Source organism: Ornithorhynchus anatinus, chromosome 13 (genome assembly GCF_004115215.2).
Source record: "Ornithorhynchus anatinus isolate Pmale09 chromosome 13, mOrnAna1.pri.v4, whole genome shotgun sequence".
In the NCBI taxonomy this organism is placed as follows: Eukaryota; Metazoa; Chordata; class Mammalia; order Monotremata; family Ornithorhynchidae; genus Ornithorhynchus; species Ornithorhynchus anatinus.
This window is the reverse complement of record NC_041740.1, coordinates 39074675-39093184: the sequence shown is the minus strand read 5'-3', so window position 1 is coordinate 39093184 and position 18510 is coordinate 39074675. Positions and strand designations below refer to the sequence as shown.

Sequence of the window (18510 nt, the reverse complement as noted above, 5' to 3'; positions counted from 1 at the left end):
CTCAGTTGCCTCATCTGTAAAATGGGGATGGAGTCTGGGAGCCCCAGGTGGGACAACCCGATGACCTTGTATCTACCCCAGGGTTTAGAACAGTGCTCGACACGTAGGAAGCGCTGAACACATACCATCGTTATTATCATCGTATCGTCCTCTCCCAAGTGCTTAGCAATAATGATAATAACGATGGTATGTGTTCGGCGCTTCCTCTGTGCCGAGCACTGTTCTAAGCGCTGGGGGAGATAAAAGGGAATCAGGTGGTCCCACGTGGGACTCCCAGTCTTAGGGGAGCAGCGTGGCTCAATGGAAAGAGCCGGTGCTTGGGAGTCAGAGGTCTTGGCTTCTGATCCCGGCTCCGCCACTTCCCAGCTGTGCGACCTTGGGCAAGTCATTTCACTTCTCTGGGCCTCAGTTCCCTCATCCGTAAAATGGGGATGAAGACTGTGAGCCCCACGTGGGACAACCTGATGACCTCGTATCCCCCCCCTCCCAGCGCTTAGACCAGTGCTTTGCACATAAGTAAGCGCCTAACGAATACCATCCTTATTATTATTCTTATAAATCCCCATTTTCCAGATGAGGGAACTGAGGCCCAGAGAAGGAAGTGACTCAGCCAAGGTCACCCCGCAAATTAGAACCCACGCCCTCTGACTCCCAAGCCCGGGCTATTGCCACGAAGCCACGCCGCGGTGCACACACTAAGCGCTCAGTAAATACGACAGAATGGACGAATGGCGGCGCCTACAGAGTGACCGGAGGGAGCGGAGGCCGGGCCCTGCTCTGCCCACCATCCTCCTCATCCTCCCGGGGCCCTGGCCTTTCCCCTGTCTCTCCCGCCCCACCCCAGGGCCGGGGGGCGGGGCTTGGAGGTATGTGGGCGTGGCCTGGGTGCATGGGGCGGGGTTTGGGGCATGGGGTGGGGCTTTGGGGGCCGAGGGGGGGCCCGGAGGCCTGGGGGCGGGGTTCAGAATCTTAGGGCGCGGCTTCGGAGTCAGAGGTCATGGGTTCAAATCCCGGCTCCGCCACTTGACAGCTGTGTGACCTGCGGGCGAGTCACTTCGCTTCTCTGTGCCTCAGTTCCCTCGTCTGTCAAATGGGGATGAAGACGGTGAGCCTCCCGTGGGACCACCCGATGACCCCGGATCTCCCCCAGCGCTTAGAACAGTGCTCGGCACAGAGTAAGCGCTTAACAGATACCAACATTGTTATTATTATTATTTCGGAGGCGTGTGGGCGTGGCCCGGAGGCCCGGGGCGTGGCTTGGCGATCCGGGGGCGTGACCTGGAGTCCCGTGGGGTGACCTGGCGGGCCGGGGGCGGGCCCAGGTGAGGAGCCGCCCCCGCCCCGCCACGCGAGAGGATGAGGTGAGGCCGGAGGGTCACCCCGGCGGGACCGGCACGAGGGGCAACCGGGGGGGACACCGGGGGGCTGCCGGGGAAACGGGCGTCGCCCCCCGCGGCCACGGGCGACGGGACGAGAGGCGTCGGGGGGCCGAGCCGGGCCTGGGGGGGGGGCGCCGCGGCTCGTGCACACTAAGAAGGGAGGCAGGGGGTGGGGTCAAGGTGCACGTGGAGGGGGCGGGCCTCCTTCATTCATTCGTTCGCTTTCATTCATTCATTCACCAGAATAATAAGGATGGCATCTGTTAAGCGCTCGCTATGTGCCGAGCACTGTTCTAAGCGCCGGGGAGGATACGAGGTCGTCGGGGGGGGGGGGTCCCCCGCGGGGCTCCCAGTCTCCATCCCCATTTGACGGAGGAGGGAACCGAGGCCCAGAGGAGCGAAGGGACCGGCCCGGGGTCACGCAGCCGACGGGCGGCGGAGGCGGGATGAGAACCCGTCACCTCTGACTCCCGAGCCCGGGCTCTTGCCACCCAGCCACGTTTATCGAGCGCTTAGGGTGCGCGAAGCACTGTGCCAAGCGCTTGGGTGAGTGGGGCGCAAAAATGAATGGACCCCGTCCTCAGCCACAACGAGCCTGAATGTTTGATTGGGGAGTCCCCCTTGGGAGCCCTCCCACCCCTCTCCCGGGGTCCACCCCCACCCCGCACTCCCCGTCCCCCGCCCCGGGGTCCTTGACCGCCGCCCCCCTCCTCCCCGTCCCAACCCCCCCCCCCCAGGACGGTGCCACCTCCACCGCTGAAGCTGCAGGAGCCGATCCAGGAGATCCGAGCGGCGAAGACGCAGGCCCGGGAGCGGGAGGTGATCCAGAAGGAGTGCGCGCACATCCGGGCGGCGTCCCGGGATGGGGACACCCCCCGGCGGCACTACCAGCTGGCCGAGCTGCTCTACGTCCACAGGCTGGGCTACCCCGCCCACTTCGGACAGGTATCCGGCCGCCACCCGCTCCGGGCCCCCGGCCAGGCCCGGCCTCAGCCTGGTCCCCGGCCGCGCCGGCCCCCGGGCTTCGCTCCGGAACTGGCCCTCGGCCCCCTCAGACTGCCGGCTTGGGATCCTCTGACACCCCTTTACCGACTCCCCACCGATCCACACGGGATAGGATGCATTCCCTCCCCCCCCCCCCCCTTCGGGAAGCAGCGTGGCTTAGTGGATACACCGCCGGCCTGGGAGTCAGAAGGACCTGGGCTCTGATTCCGGCTCTGCCACGTAATCGTAATAACGTTGGTAGTTGTTAAGCGCTCACTATGCGCAGAGCTCTGTTCTGAGCCCTGGGGGAGACGCAGGGCGATCCGGTCGTCCCACCTGAGGCTCACGGTTAATCCCCATTTTACAGACGAGGCACAGCGAAGCGAGGCGACTTGCCCACGGTCACACAGCTGACGAGGGCCGGGGCCGGGATTCGAGCCCACGACCTCCGACTCCCAAGCCCGGGCTCTTTCCAGTGAGCCACGCCCCGGCCTCGTGTCTGCCGTGTGACCTGGGGCAAGTCGCCTGGCTTCTCTGGGTCCCAGTTACCTCATCTGTAAAATGGGGATTAAGAGCGTGAGTCCCATGTGGGACGGGGACCGTGTCCAACCTGATTAAATCGTCTCTGTCCCAGCGCTCAGAACGGTGCTTGGTACATAGTAAGCACTCAACGAGTACCGTAGTAATAATTATTATTATTATTTCCCCATCTGGGGGTCACCCATTTTATATTCCTGCCACCATCAGCATCTGCCTTCAGGCTGTCCCCTCGGCGTCCGGCCCGATCGTCCCCTCTCGGGCCCCGCTGCCCGGCCCTCCGCCCCCGGGGCCGAGGCGCCCCGGGACGCTAAGCCGGGGCGTGGAGCCGCCGGAGGAGAACCGGGCCCAGAACGGGGTCTCCCGGCTCCCCCCAGATGGAGTGTCTGAAGCCGATCGCCTCTCCCCGCTTCACGGACAAGAGGGTGGGCTACCTGGGGGCCGTGCTGCTGCTGGACGAGAGGCGGGACGCCCACCTCCTCATCGCCAACAGCATCAAGAAGTGAGGGAGGAGGAGCCGGTGGGAGGGAAGGAGGGCGGAAGCGGGGAGGGAGCCGGTGGGATCGCCACGGGTGGGGCTGGGCCGGGGGAAGGAGCGAAGCTCGACCGTCCCCGTGCCCCCTTCCCCCTCCCCCGGCCCCTCCCAGGGACCTGTGCCAGGGGTCGCCACCGGTGCAGGGGTTGGCGCCGTGCACGCTGAGCGCCGTGGGGTCGGCCGAGACGTGTCGGGATCCGGCCCCGGAGGTGGAGCGGCCGCTGCTGCGACCCGCGCCCTACGTTCGCAAGAAGGTGAGCGCGGCGGGCGGGGAGGGGCGCGCGTCCACCCCCGGGGGTCCCCGAATGAGCCTCCCCGGGGCCCCACAGAGGGACTCCTCCGCCCCCGACGGCCTCCCGGACCCCGGTCCGGCTCGGCCGCCCCGCGCTGTGCCCGGTGACCCGGCCCCGCCCCGGCCCCCCCCCCCCCCAGGCGGTCTTGGCCGCGGTGCACGTGGTCCGGAAGGCGCCCGAGCTCTCCGAAGTCTTCCTCCCGCCCTGTGCCCAGCTGCTGCATGAGCGCCACCATGGTGAGACCCCCCCCCAGTCCTTGCCCCCGGGGGATCCTCCTCCTGGGGACCCCTCCTACTCTGCCCCAACGCCCCCAACGCGGGGCGGGGTGGAGGGCCGCCGGGGCGTCGTCCAGAGGGAGGGACCCGGATGGTCGAGTCTCCTCTCCGGAGAAGGAGGGGTTGACCTATCGAGGAGGGGGCCGGTCCCCCCTCCCCGCCGAGGCCCGGGCCGCCGGCACCGCCCCGTCCTTCCGTCTCTCCCCTCTCCCGATCCGGGCATCCTCCTGGGCACGGTGACCCTGATCACGGAGCTGTGCGAGAGCAGTCCCCCGGCCCTGAAGCACTTCCGCAAGGCGGAGGGGGGTGGGCGCCGGCGGGGGTGGGATGGGGACCCCCGGGCCGAGGGAGAGGCGAGAAGCCGAGAGGGAGCGGGACCTGGCGAGCGTGGGAATCGGGGGCCCGGGCCTCTAATCCCGGCGCCGTCACGGGCCCGCCCCGTGAGCTTGGGCGGGTCATTTAACTTCTCTGGGCCTCGGCGTCTTCATCCGTAGATGGGGTTTCGACACGTGCTCTCCCTCCCCTTAGCCTGTGAGCCCCCTGTGGGGCAGGGACTCTATCTACGTCGGATTGTATCTGCCCCGGCTCGGTAAATAGCACGGTGATTATCGGCGTTGGGGGCAGGGAAGAGGAAGAGCGGAATGAGAGTGCCCGGACCGGGGAGGAGCGGGTGACGGCCCGCCGGAGGGCAAGGGGCATCGGGTTCGGGCTGCCTCCCCCCCCCCCCACCCGCCGCAAACCGAATACCACTCTTTGTGCCCAGGTGGTGCCTCAGCTGGTGCAGATCCTCCAGACCTTAGTGATGTCAGGGTACTCGACTGAACACAGCCTCAGTGACCCCTTCCTGCAGGTGAGGGCCCTCGATTCCCACGGCCTCCTGCCCCTCCCGCGGACCTCCTCCTACCTGGAGGTGGTTTGGACTGGTCCTGCCCCTCCCCAACCCCCCCCTCCAGCCCCAGGGCCCCGGAAACGGGGGGGGCGATCGCAGCGTCAGACCGGAAGCTCGGGTGGGGCTGGCTCCCCCTAAAGCTGGGCTTCTCAGCCTTGAGGATGAGCACGGCTAGCGGAAGGTCTCCAAGGACCAGGTGGCGGTCGATCCATCGATCCTATTTATTGAGCGCTTACCGTGAGCACAGCACTGTACCCTGTGCTTGTTTCTGTTGCTGAACTGTACCGTCCAAGTGCTCGGTACAGTGCTCTGCACACGGTAAGCGCTCAATAAATAGGATCGAATGAGAGGACAACGTAGCACTAAACGGACGCATTCCCCGCCCACAAGGAGCTTAGGGTCTGCCTGCTCCCCTTGGAAGGTTGGGAGAGGATTTTCATTCATTCAATCGTATTTATTGAGCGCCCACTATGCGCGGAGCCCTGTACTAAGCTCTTGGAGTGTACAGTTCGGCCCGGTTCAAGGGAGACGCGGTTTCCTGGTCTGCCTTAGGTAACGGAGGGGGCTCCGGTGAAAAGGAGGGAAGGGGAGCTTCGGTTCTCCCTGCTGGGTCCGTCCCTCCTCCTCATCCCTCTTCCCAGGCCTTTCGGCCGAGGAGGAACAGGAAGAGGGCACCGCCGTAGCCCCCCGGCGTGCCAGGGGAGGGGGGCGCGGCCTCCGGGACCAGGCATCGGGGCCCCCCGGGGTGGGCTCCTTCCCCTCCACCCTCATCCCTCCGCCCCCTCCCGCAGGTGAAGCTGCTGCGGCTGCTCCGAATCCTGGGCCGGAACCACGAGGAGAGCAGCGAGGTCATGAACGACCCGCTGGCCCAGGTGGGCGCGGGTCTGAGGGGGGCGCCGGGAAAGGGGGCCGGCTCCCGGGGGGCCTCCGGAACCGTCGGCGAGGGCGACCGTGCCCCCGCCCGCTCTAGGTGGCCACCAGCACGGACACGAGCCGCAACGCGGGCAACGCGGTCCTCTACGAGACCGTGCTGACCACCGTGGACATCCGCTCCGCCTCCGGCCCGCGGGTACTCCAGCGGCCCCGGGACCCCCCCGCTTCCGGGACCGCCTCCTACCTCCTCCAGCCGCCTCTCCCCGGTTCCCCCCGCCCCCCAGCTTGGCGGGGACTTCCAACCCCCCCGACCCGCTCCCATCCCCGCAGGTTCTCGCCGTCAACATCCTGGGCCGTTTTCTGCTCAACAAAGACAAGAACATCAGGTGGGGGGGGGCTCGCCGGGCCTGACGCCCCTCCCGGACCCTAAGCTCTCCCTCGCCCTCCCGGGCCTGGGTCCGAGAGGAGCGGGCACCGCCCCTCCGCGCCGAGCCACAGACACCCTCGCACCCCTCCGCGGGTACGTGGCGCTGACCTCGCTGCCGCGACTGGTGCCGTCGGACCGCGGTGCCGTCCGACGGCACCGGCCCACCGTGGTGGAGCGCCTGCGGGACCCGGACGCCTCCCTGAGCCGGTGAGCCCCCGGGCGACCGCGGGACCGAAGGGGACGTGGGAGGGGCGGCCCGGGAGCCCCCCGGGCAACGCTCTCCCCTCCCCAGCCGGGCGCCGGAGCTGAGCCCGGCCCTGGTGAACGGCTCCAACGTGCGGGCCGCGACCCGGGAGCTGCAGGCCTTCCTGGAGAGCCGCCCCCCGACCCGCGGGCCGACCGCGCCTCCGGCATCCTGCTGGCCGCCGAGGGGTGAGGGGGCGGGCGAGGGCCGGCCCCGGGCCGGCCCGCCGGCGGGGCTGGGCGAGGGCGCCCTCGGCGGGGAGGGGGCGGCGCGCGAGATCCCGTCGGCCCCTCCCGTCCAGGTTCGCCCCGTCCGAGCGCTGGCACGTCGACACCGTCCCGCGGGTGCTGACCACGGTGAGAAGAGGGACGGGGAGGGCGGGCGGAGGCCGGGTGCGGTTTGGGACCCCTGCCCGGTGCGGGGGCGCCGTTTTTAGGGGACGCCTCCCGCCAGGCGGGCGCCCACGTGCGAGACGACGCGGTGGCCAGCCTCACCCAGCTGATCGGGGGAGCCGAGGAGCTGCGCGCCTATTCTGTGCGTTGCCTCTGCGGCGCCCCGGCCGCGGACATCTCCCAGGTAGCCCTCGGGGCCCCCGCCCCCGGATACCCCCCGCCCCGTTCCCCACATCTGGCCATCCCACCCCTCCCCCCCGCCCGGTTTTCCCCTGGGTGTGACGGGGGCGCCGGTGTGCCGGCTCTCTGCCGCCAGAGGGCGGTGGAAGCCCGGGCAACAGACCCTCCTCCTCCTCTCGATGATGATGATGATGATGTTGGTATTTGTTGAGCGCTTACTATGTGCCGAGCGCCGTTCATCAGGTTGCCCCACGTGAGGCTCGCAGTCTTCATCCCCGTTTGACAGACGAGGGAACTGAGGCACCGAGAAGTGATCTGCCCAAAGTCACCCAGCTGACAGGTGGCGGAGCCGGGATTAGAACCCATGACCTCTGCCTCCGAAGCCCGGGTTCTTGTCACTGAGCCACGCTGCCGCTCTTCCTCCTCCTGCCCTTCCCCTCCCCGTGCCCTGGAGGAGCAGCCCGGCGCAGGGGCCAGGGCACCGGCCCGGGAGCAGAAAGTCATGGGTTCTAATCCCGGCTCCGCCACTTGTCGGCCGGGTGACCCGGGGGAAGCGGCTCCGCTTCCCTGGGCCTCGGTTCCCTCATCTGGAAAATGGGGATGGAGACGGGGAGCTCCACGTGGGACGGGGACGGTCTCCAAACCCATTAGTTTGTATCCACCCCGCCCCACCCCAGTGCCTGGAACAGAGTAAGGGCTTTACAGTTACCACAATTATCATCATTACCCTGCCCTCCATCCTCAGTCTTGCCCCCAGCCTTCCGTCCTGTGCCCCTCCCCACCCTTCCCACGCCCCGTGCCGCCATCCCACGGGCCCCTCCCGAGGGCCCCGCCGCCGGACGGAAGTCCCGGGGCCGGGCCGGTGGCCGGTCCTTCCCTCCGGCCTCTCCCCCTCGAGACGTGGAGCTCAGTGAGGGCGGGGAACGCGTCCGCTTACCGTTACGCCGTCCTCCCCCAAGCGCTTAGTCCGGTGTTCCGCACCCAGTAAGCGCTCGCTAAATCCTCCTGACTGAGCGACCCGACTCTCCGAGCAGCAGCCCCTGGTTCAGGTGGCCGCCTGGTGCATCGGGGAGTTCGGGGACCCGCTGCTGGACGGGAGCCGTGAGGAGCTGGAGCCGCCGCAGGTCGGGGAGGGCGGGGGACCCGGGCGGGCGGGGGGCGGCGCGGCCCCCCCGCCCCCCGCGAGTCCGCCGTCCTCTGACGCGCAGGTGGAGGAGGACGCCGTGCTGGCTCTGCTGGAGAAGGTGCTGCGGTCCCACCTGCCCTTGCCCGCCGCTACGCCCTCACCGCCCTCGTGAAGCCGAGCACCCGCCTCCGGGGGGACAACCGGTGAGCGGGGGAGGCCGGGGGTCGGCTCCCGGACCCCCGCGGGAGGAGTGAGCGCAGATCAGTGGTGTTCAATCGAGCACTTACTACGTGCAGGGCACCGTACTAAGCGCTTGGGAGAGTACACCTATTCCCCGACGCAGTTCCCGCCCCTAGTCGATCAGTGGTATTTACTGAGCGCTTACTATGTGCAGAGCACTGTACCAAGCACTTGGGCGGGTACAGTAATAGTAATAATGTGCAGAGCACTGTTCTGAGCGCTGGGGTCATCAGGTTGTCCCACGTGAGGCTCACGGCCTTCCCATTTGACAGACGAGGGAACCGAGGCACAGAGAAGTCGAGTGACTTGCCCACAGTCACACAGCTGACAAGTGGCAGAGGCGGCATTCGAACCCATAGTCAATAAATCAGCGGTATTTATTGAGCACTTGCTCTGTGCAGAGCACTAAGCTCTTGGGCGAGTACAATATAACAGACAGACACACACCCTGACGCGTTTCCTGCCCGTGATCAACCAATCAACGGTGTTTACCGAGCGCTTACTACGGGCACCACACTGTACTGAGTGCTTGGGAGAATACGACGATAAACGGATACATTAAAAAGCCGCCAGTCTAGATGGGGGGGGGATCGACTGGGGGGGTGGGAGCGGAGGGGGGCCGACCGTCGCAGGCTCAGCCGTGGGAGATGGGGAGGGGGCTCCTCTGCTGCCGAAGGGACGGGCCGGGGGGAAGCAAGAGGCCCGAACGTGCCCCCCAACCCTCAGGGAGGCCGTCCTGGAGAAGATACCACTGCCGGAGCGGGGCCGGGAGGACGGCGAGCCAGCGGAGGGCGGCGGGAAGGATTCCCCCGGGCCGGCAGAGGAGCCCCCCGCCCCGGCCGGCTCCCAGGTGAGGGGGACGGTAGTCCTGGGGCTCTGCCCCTCGCCCGCGACCTGCCTCCCCTCCCTCCTCAGATCCGACAGTGACCCTCTCCGCCTTCAGAGCCTTATCGAAGGCCCATCTCCTCCGGGAGGCCTTCCCTGACTACGCCGCCCCCCCCCCCGGGCTTCTCTCCCTGACTCGCTCCCTTTATCCATCCCCTCTCCCCAGCCCCGCGGCGCTTCCGGCCGGCTCTGCAATTTATTTATTTACAGTCACGTCCGCCTCCCCCGTTCTCCTCGTGGCCAGGGACCGTGTCTGTTTACTGTGGTAACCGTCCTCTCCCGGGCGCTCGGTACAGCGCTCCGCACGCAGTGAGCGCTCAAATGCGAACGAATGAGCGACCCGCTCTCTGTCGGGCTCTGCCAGGCCTCCGACCTCCTGGATCTCTTGGACCTCCTCGACAGCCCGCCCGGGCCCACCCCTCGTCCGCCCGCTGCCGGGCAGCCGGCCCCGGGAGGGAGCCCGCTGCACCCGCTGGACCTTCCCCCGCCGCCCCCGTCCTCCCCGCCCCTCTCCTCGCCCTCCACAGGTGAGGCTCGGCGGCACCTCCGCCGAGGCGGAGCGGGCAGTCCGCCGCGGTCCCTTCCCCCGATGGCGCGGGTGCCCGCTCCGCCCCGGGCCCCAGGCCGAGTCTCCGCCTCTGCCCCAGCGGCCATCCCTGGCCTGACGGTCTTCGAGCGGGCGGGGCTGCGCCTGGACCTGGCCTCCGCCCGCCCCGCCGAGACGCCGGCCCTGCTCCTGGTGACCGCCACGGCCACCAACACCTCCCCGGGGGATGTCACCCGTTTCGTCTGCCAGGCCGCGGTGCCCGGGGTTAGTCCGGGGCGGGCAGGGGGAGGACGCGGTCACCGTGATGTCACCTTCGTTTTTAGCGAGCGCTCCGATCTCTCCACGGCGCTCCCGCGTCCGTTATCTCACTCTGGTCCCGCCGCGTCTCTTAAGGGGGGAAAGGGAGGTTCCTACCCCATTATCCAGATGTGGAGAAACCGAGGCCCAGAGAGGTTAAGCGACTCGCCCGGGCGTGGCGGGGCTTGGCGGTAGGCGGTGGGAGGGTAGAGTCGGGAGAGGGGACGGAAACTCCCGCCGGGGTCCAGGTCGGGGAACGGCGTTCTGATCCCGGCTCCGCCGCCGGCGGGCCGTGTGACCTCAGGCAAGTCACTTCACTTCTCTGGGCGTCAGCTCCCTCATCTGTAAGTGGGGATTGAGACCGTGAACCCCACGTGGGACAGGGACCGCGTCCAACCGTATTTGCTTGTATCCACCCCAGCGCTTAGTACAGGGCCGGGCACTTGAGACTGGGAGCCCCACGTGGGGCAGGGACCGTGTCCAACGGGCCTAACTTGTATGTACCCCGGTGCCCAGAACGGTGCTCGGCACCTAGTAAGCGCTTAACGAATACGGTTATAAATAAAACCACGATTTTTTCTTAACGTCCAACTCTCTCCCTCCGGCCCCCAGAGTTTGCAGTTGCAGCTGGAGGCCCCCAGTGCGGACACCGTCCCGGCCCGGGGGGGGCACCCCCCTCACCCAGCTGCCCCGCGTCCTCAACCCCAACAAGGTGAGAGCCGGCACCCCTCGCTAGCGGGAGCTCGCTGTGGGCCCGGGACGGGTCCGCCAATGCTGTCGCGCTGCCCTCTCCCAGGCGCTTAGTACAGAAGCGGCACGGCCTCGGGGCTAGAACACGGGCCTGGCAGTCAGAAGGACCGCAGCGTGGCTCAGTGGGAAGAGCCCGGGCTTGGGAGTCAGAGGCCGTGCGTTCGAATCCCGGCTCCGCCGCTTGTCAGGTGTGTGACTCTGGGCGAGTCACTTCACTTGTCTGTGCCTCAGTTCCCTCATCTGTAAAATGGGGATGAAGACTGTGAGCCTCACGTGGGACGACCCGATGACCCTGTATCTCCCCCCGCGCTTAGAACAGTGCTCTGCACAGAGTAAGCGCTTAACAGATACCAACATGAGTATCCCCGCTCCGCCACCCGTCTGCTACGTGACCGACATAAAATACGGTCGGTACAGGCACAAATACGATCGAATGAATGGATGAGAGGGACCTTGGGCGATCTGTGCCTCAGTTCCCTCATCTGTAAAATGGGAATTAAGGATGGGATTTGGGGGGGGGGGGACGACAGGGACCGTGTCCAACTCGAATGCCTTGTATCTCCCCCAGCCCTCAGAACGGCGCCCGGCACACGGGAAGCGCTTAACGATACCGCAACTGTCATTAATGTTATCGTTATTACGGTGCTGTGCACGCGGTAAGCACGCGGCAGATACCGCTGAGTGACTGATTGGTCGGCGGGGCCCGACGTGAGCCGCTGCCCGTTCTCTTCCCCTCCCCAGGCTCCGCTGCGGATGAGGCTGCGCCTCGCCTACGACCACCCCGGCCACCCGGTGCAGGAGCTCTGCGAGGTCAACGGCTTCCCGCCGGCCACCTGGCAGTGACCCTCCACCGCATCGTCCCCCCGGCCCGGCCTCCCCCACGCCGGGCAGAGGCGGGGGGCTCTCGGGGTGGGAGCCCCGGCTGTGAAGGACCCCAGTAAACTCGGACGGAAGCGGCGTCCAGCTCCGTGCCGGGGCCTGGACTGCCGCAGGGGACCGGAGGCGAAAGGCTGAGGCGCCAAAGGCGGGGCTGGAGGGACGGGGCCTTCCCGGAGCTGGGGCTTAGGACAGTGCTCGGCACCCAGGAAGCGCTTAACAGATACCTTAACAATAATAATGATTATTCTTATTAGTGGAAGAAGCCCGGGCTTGGGAGTCGGAGGTCGTGGGTTCTAATCCCGGCTCCGCCGCTTGTCAGCTGGGTGACTTTGGGCCGGTCGCCTCACTTCTCCGGGCCTCGGCATCTGTAAAATGGGGATTAAGACTGTGAGGCCCTTGTGGGACAACCCGAGTGCCTTGTATCGCCCCCCCACCGCGCTCAGGACAGCGCTTGGCACATAGTAAGCGCTCAACAAATGCCATTCTCGTCGTCACGTTCCACCCCGAGAAGGGAGATCCGCCTCTCGCGGCTCAGGCCTGGTCTGAGGCTTCCCCTCACCACTTTCTCTCTCCCCCTCGCGGCTCTCCGTCTCCCCCCCCGGCTCTCTTGCCCCCCACGATCTCCCCCACTTCGGCTCTTTCCTCCCCACGACTCGCTCTCTTCTCCCCTCCGCAGACTTGCCGGGGGGGGGGGGGGGGACACTAGCGTCAGCGAGCCTCACCGGGGCCCGGGATGAGGGGAATCCCTGCCGCGCCGCACTGCCCGGCCTCTCCCAGCCCCAGGAAACCCCCAACCGCCTGCCCTCCTCCACTTCAGCCGGAAGGCGGTTAGGAGCCGCTGGCAGAATCAATGGCATCGACCAGGTTGGGGGGGGGAGGGAGAGGGGGGAACGGCAAGGGATTTTCCCGTGCTTAACTACTGATCACGGCTAAGTGGAAATCCTATAAACACGAGCGGAAATCAATGGAGACTGCTTAGCGGCCGGGGGAGAGGGGCAGCCCGCAGATTGCATCTGACGGATGAGAGTCAGAGGGCCCGGGCACGAGGCCGAGGAGGGAGAAGAGGCGGTCACGGGCGAGAGGGCCCGGGAGGGTCCTACGGCGGGTCGGGGGGCGCCCCCCGCCGCCAGGCTGCCCCCACCCCCATCACCTGTCACGGGTTCGGCCCCTTCCTCGGAGGCCGCCACCGTCCCGCACCGCTGCCCGGTGGCCGCGGCCAGGAGCCGCCGGTAGTCCCGAGGCCGGAAGCGCTGCAGGTAGACCAGCAGCTTGGCGGGGGGCCGCTCCAGCTCGGGCACACCTGTGGGCACAGCAACAGGCCGCATTCATTCGATCCGTCGTATTTAGTAAGCGCTTCCTGTGTGCAGAGCACTCTACTAAGCCCGGCTGTCAAGGGCGGAGACGGGCTCGGTTATATCGCAATAATAATAATAGTGTCGGTATTTGTTAAGCGCTTACTACGTGCAGAGCACTGTCCTAAGCGCTGGGGGAGATACAGGGTCATCAGGTCGTCCCACCTGAGGCTCACAGTTAATCCCCATTTTACAGCTGAGGTAACTGAGAGAAGTGACTTGCCAGCTGACAAGTGGCAGAGCCGGGAGTCGAACCCACGAGCTCTGACTCCGAAGCCCAGGCTCTTTCCACCGAGCCGCGCTGCTTCGCTGTACTCTCCCGGGCGCTCGGTACAGTGCTGTGCACACAGTGAGCGCTCGATTAATGGGAACGACCGACTCCGACCGTTCCCGGCCCCCATCAGCCGGCCCCGGGGCAGCCGACCTGACCTTTAGCCTCGACTTAAACCTCCTTGGCCCCCGGGGACCTCCTCCTCCCACACACGTCTGCCTGCCAAGGAGGAGGTTTATAGGTAAATAGGTAATCCCCCAGGGGCCGGGCGGCCGTCTCACCCGTCCGTTTTACTTACCGCTCCCTTCCCCCGATCCAGATTAGAGCCTTTCCAGGGAGGACGGGGGCTCGTCAGCTTGGCGACGAGGCCCGTCTCCCTCGGCGCGAAGGCCCGTGTGGAGGAAGGAAGGGAGGCAGGCACGGAGGGAAGGTGGCAGAGGGCCGGGAAGGGAGATATCAGCCCGGGCTTGGGAGTCAGAGGTCACGGGTTCCGATCCCGACTCCGCCACTTGCCAGCTGGGTGACTTGGGGCCGGTCACGTCACTTCTCCGGGCCTCAGTCACCTCATCTGGGAAACGGGGATGGAGACCGTGAGCCCCACGTGGGACAGGGACGGGGTCCGGCCCGATCTGCTTGTAATAACAATAATGATGTCGGTATTTGTTAAGCGCTTACCACGTGCAGAGCACTGTTCTAAGCGCTGGGGGAGATACAGGGTCATCGGGTTGTCCCACGTGAGGCTCACAGTTAATCCCCATTTTACAGCTGAGGTCACCGAGGCACAGAGAAGTGACTTGCCAGCTGACAAGTGACAGAGCCGGGAGTCGAACCCACGACCTCTGACTCCGAAGCCCAGGCTCTTTCCACTGAGCCGCGCTGCTTCCCAGGATCCACCCCAGCGCTTAGTCCAGTGCCTGGCACATTAAGAAATACCATTATCATTATTATATCCACCCGCCCGACTCCCCGCACCACCCACGGAAGACGCCAAGGGAGAGGAAAGGTCCAAGCTCTTGCCCTCTCCCCTCTTACCAAGCAGGCGCCTGAGGTTATGGATCCTCTCCAGGGCGCCTGGCACCTCGGCCTCTTCCCCCACCAGCGCCTCCACTTCCCCCACGGCGTAGCCAAAATCCGCCCGGTCCAGATCCACCGTCAGCGGCCCGACGGCCTCCTCCCCGGCCGGCCTGAGCCTCCAGGAGCTCCTCTGTGTGGCGAAAGTGGCCACCTCCTGCAGGCCGAGGGGCCCCAGCAGGACCTCCACCCGGTCGGCCCCCCGGGGCCCGGCCCCCAGCACCTCGCCCAGGCGGGCCGCGATGGCGGGCTCGGCCGACAGCTCGTCGTACCGGGTGTGGGGGCCCGGGACGACCCCCGGGCCGGGGCACTTGAGCTCCCAGCCGCTGCCCTCCCTCCGCCGCAGCCAGTGGTCGGCCCGCATCAGGGTCAGCTCGGCGGTGTCGTAGTAGCTGTCGCTGAAGGAGGTCCGGTGCTCCAACGTGCCGCCCAGCGCCCGCAGCCGCTCCTCGGTGCCCGGCCCCGGCACGAACTTGCACTCCACCTCGATCCGGCCCGACGCCATGAGGCCCGCGGCCGGACCCCGGCCCTCTGAGCCCGGGACCGCCTCCCTCCGGACAGGCGAGACGGATTGGAGGTGGGGGTCGGGGGGGGAAGGGGACCCCCTGACCTCACGGGGCGTCTCGCGGAAGCTTGAGGTTCAGCAGGGCCTAGAGGAAAGAGCGGAGGAAAACGGGAGTCGAAAACCGGCTCCGATGCTGCTGTTCCCCCTCTCACCTCTACCTATCCCTCCCTCTCCCCGGCCTGCTGTGTGACCTTGGGCAAGTCACTGAATTGCCTTGGGCCTCAGTTTCCGCATCTGTAAAATGGGCGTAAAATACCTGTTCTCCCTCCCGCTTAGACGGGGGAATCCCACGTGGGACGGGGACTGCATCTGATCTGACTATATTAATAATACAGCACTTAATAATAATAATAATGTTGGTATTGGTTAAGCGCTTATTATGTGTACAGCACTGTTCTAAACGCTGGGGTAGATACAGGGCCATCAGGTTGTCCCATGTGGGGCTCACAGTTAATCCCCATTTTACAGATGAAGGAACTGAGGCCCAGAGAAGTGAAGTGACTTGCCCACAGTCACACAGCTGACAAGTGGCAGAGCCGGGATTCGAACCCATGACCTCTGACTCCCAAGCCCGGGCTCTTTCCACTGAGCCACGCTGCTGGACACATAATAAGCGCTTAAAAAACGATGCTATAATAATATTGTAGCCCCTCTGCCCGACACTTAACACAGTGTTTGATACATGTAAGCACTAAACAAATACTATAATAATATTGTAACCACTCCAGCACGTAGCGCGGTGTTTGAAACATACTAAGCTCTTAACAAGTACTATAATATTGTAACCATCCCAGCACTTAGCACAATGTCTGACACATAGTAAGAGCTTAACAAACACTCTATTAATCAGGTAACCACCCAGGATTTAGCCCAGTGCTCGTCACACAGGAAACGTTTAACAAATACTATATCAATATTGTAACCACCCTAGCATTTAGCACGGTGCTTAACACCTAATAAGCACTTAGCAAATACTATAGCACCTATCCCAGTGCTTGACATGTAGGAAGCGCTTAGCAAATACTATAACAGTGTAGCCACCCCAGCCCCTAGCGCAGTGCTTGACCCCTAGTAAGCGCTTAGCAAATACCCCAGCCCCTAGTGCAGTGCCTGGCCCCCAGTGAGCCCTTAACAAATACTATAACAGTGTAGCCACCCCAGCACCTAGCGCAGTGCTTGACCCCTAGTAAGCGCTTAGCAAATACCCCAGCCCCTAGTGCAGTGCTTGACCCCCAGCAGGCGCTTAGCAAATACCCCAGCACCTAGCGCAGTGCTTGACGCCTAGCAAGCACTTAATACTATAACAGCGTAGCCACCCCAGCACCTAGCGCAGTGCTTGACACCTAGTAAGCGCTTAGCAAATTCCCCAGCCCCTAGCGCAGTGCTTGACCCCTAGTAAGTGCTTAGCAAATACCCCAGCACCTAGCACTGTGCTTGACCCCTAGTAAGTGCTTAACAAATACTATAACGGTGTAGCCACCCCAGCCCCTAGCGCAGTGCTTGACCCCTAGTAAGCGCTTAGCAAATACCCCAGCACCTAGCACAGTGCTTGACCCCTGGTAAGCGCTTAGCAAATACCAAACCAGTGTAGCCACCCCAGCACCTAGCACAGTGCTCGACACCTAGTAAGTGCTTAACAAACACTATACCAGTGTAGCCACCCCAGCACAGCGCTTGACCCCCCTAGTAAGTGCTTAGCAAATACTATACCGGTGTAGCCACCCCAGCACCAGCGCAGTGTTTGACACCTAGCAAGCGCTTAGCAAATACTAGAAGAGTGTAGCCCCCCAGCACCTTGCGCGGTGCTTGACCCCTAGTAAGCGCTTAAGAGGTACCACAGTCATCTTGCCATCTCTTCCAGGCCTAGTTCCTCGACCTGCTGGGGGTCGGCGGCGGCTGGCAGCCCCCCACACCCCACTGTGCAGGCGCCCGCAGTGATGGAGGGGGAGGGAGGCCGCTTCGCGGTGCACGCCGGGAATGGCCGGCCCTTGGCCACTTCCCGGCCTCCTCGGGGGCGGCCATGTTGGGGCCCGGCCGGGGGGAGGGAGGAGGCGGGCGGGGCGGCCGACGAAGGCGGAGGAAGACGGGGGGCACCCCCCCAAACCGCCCCTCGGGGTCGGGCCCAGGGGACGGGCCCGCCACCCCGCAGGCCGCCGCCTCCCGGACCTCTCTGGGGTGGGCGGTGAGGCCAGGGCCAGGCCGCCGCCCCCCGGGGCATTGTGGGGGATGTAGTTCGGCTCGCCCAGCCCGCCTCCCGCCGTCGCCATGGCGACGGGAAAACTCTAATGAGGCCCGGCGGCCTTGGGAGTTAATTTAGTACTGGGAGGAGAATAGGAGGAAGGCGATGGGAGCGCCGGGAGAGAGGGTTCTAACGGTGGAGCCACCCCAGCCCCTAGCACAGTGCTCGACCCCTAATAAGCGCTTAGCAAATACTATAATAGTGCAGCCACCCCAGCCCCTAGCGCAGTGCTTGACCCCTAGTAAGCGCTTAGCCAATACTATAATAGTTTAGCCACCCTAGCACAGTGCTTGACATGTAGGAAGCACTTAGCAAATACTATAACAGTGCAGCCACCCCAGCCCCTAGCGCAGTGCTTGACCCCTAGTAAGCGCTTAGCAAATACTATAATAGTGTAGCCACCCCAGCCCCTAGTACAGTGCTTGACCCCTAGTAAGCGCTTAGCAAATACTATAATAGTTTAGCCACCCTAGCACAATGCCTGACATGCAGGAAGCACTTAGCAAATACTATAACAGTGCAGCCAACCCAGCACCTAGCGCAGTGCTTGACCCCTAGTAAGCGCTTAGCCAATACTATAATAGTTTAGCCACCCTAGCACAGTGCTTAACATGTAGGAAGCACTTAGCAAATACTGTAACAGTGGAGCCACCCCAGCACCTAGCGCAGTGCTTGACCCCTAGTAAGCGCTTAGCAAATACTATAATAGTGTAGCCACCCCAGCCCCTAGCACAGTGCTTGACACATAGGAAGCGCTTAGCAAATACTATAACAGTGTAGCCACCCTAGCACCTAGCACAGTGCTTGACATGCAGGAAGTGCTTAGCAAATAATAATGTTGGTATTTGTTAAGCGCTTACTATGTGCAGAGCCCTGTTCTAAGCGCTGGGGTAGATACAGGGTAATCAGGTTGTCCCTCTTGAGGCTCACAGTCTTCATCCCCATTTGACAGATGAGGTGACTGAGGCACAGAGAAGTGAAGTGACTTGCCCACAGTCACCCAGCTGACAAGTGGCAGAGCGGGGATTCAAACCCACGACCCCTGACTCCCAAGCCCGGGCTCTTTCCACTAAGCCACACTGCTTCTCTGTTAAGCACTCACTATGTGCCAGACACCGTACTAAGCGCTGGGGTAAAAGCTAAAAGGAATCATTCATTCAATAGTATTTATTGAGCTCTTACTATGTGCAGAGCACTGTACTAAGCGCTTGGAATGTACAAATCGGCAACAGATAGACACAGTCCCTGCCCATCGACGGGCTTACAGCCTAATCGGGGGA

General features: G+C 64.4%; 2 protein-coding genes across 2 annotated transcripts; one reads left to right on the top strand and one right to left on the bottom strand.

Moving 5' to 3' along the window:
• Nucleotides 1–1356: 1356 nt before the first annotated feature.
• Nucleotides 1357–11966, top strand: AP1G2 (adaptor related protein complex 1 subunit gamma 2). Its single transcript, XM_039913858.1, is given in 25 exon segments — nt 1357–1361; nt 2117–2324; nt 3278–3402; nt 3548–3689; nt 3868–3963; nt 4222–4299; nt 4767–4853; nt 5684–5764; nt 5863–5961; nt 6096–6150; nt 6285–6399; nt 6485–6567; nt 6570–6624; nt 6738–6792; nt 6890–7012; nt 8043–8132; nt 8217–8280; nt 8283–8337; nt 9101–9224; nt 9318–9330; nt 9574–9750; nt 9901–10070; nt 10716–10766; nt 10768–10815; nt 11595–11966. Coding segments are annotated over 25 exon segments (2301 nt in total). The 3' UTR covers nt 11697–11966.
• Nucleotides 11967–12065: 99 nt separating this feature from the next.
• Nucleotides 12066–17110, bottom strand: THTPA (thiamine triphosphatase; the record flags this gene model as incomplete). Its single annotated transcript, XM_029077332.2, has 4 exons — nt 16786–17110; nt 14388–15076; nt 12883–13032; nt 12066–12097 (listed from the first exon to the last, which is right to left on the bottom strand). Coding segments are annotated over exons 2-4 (726 nt in total), but the record flags the coding sequence as incomplete, so codon positions are not given.
• Nucleotides 17111–18510: the final 1400 nt, after the last annotated feature.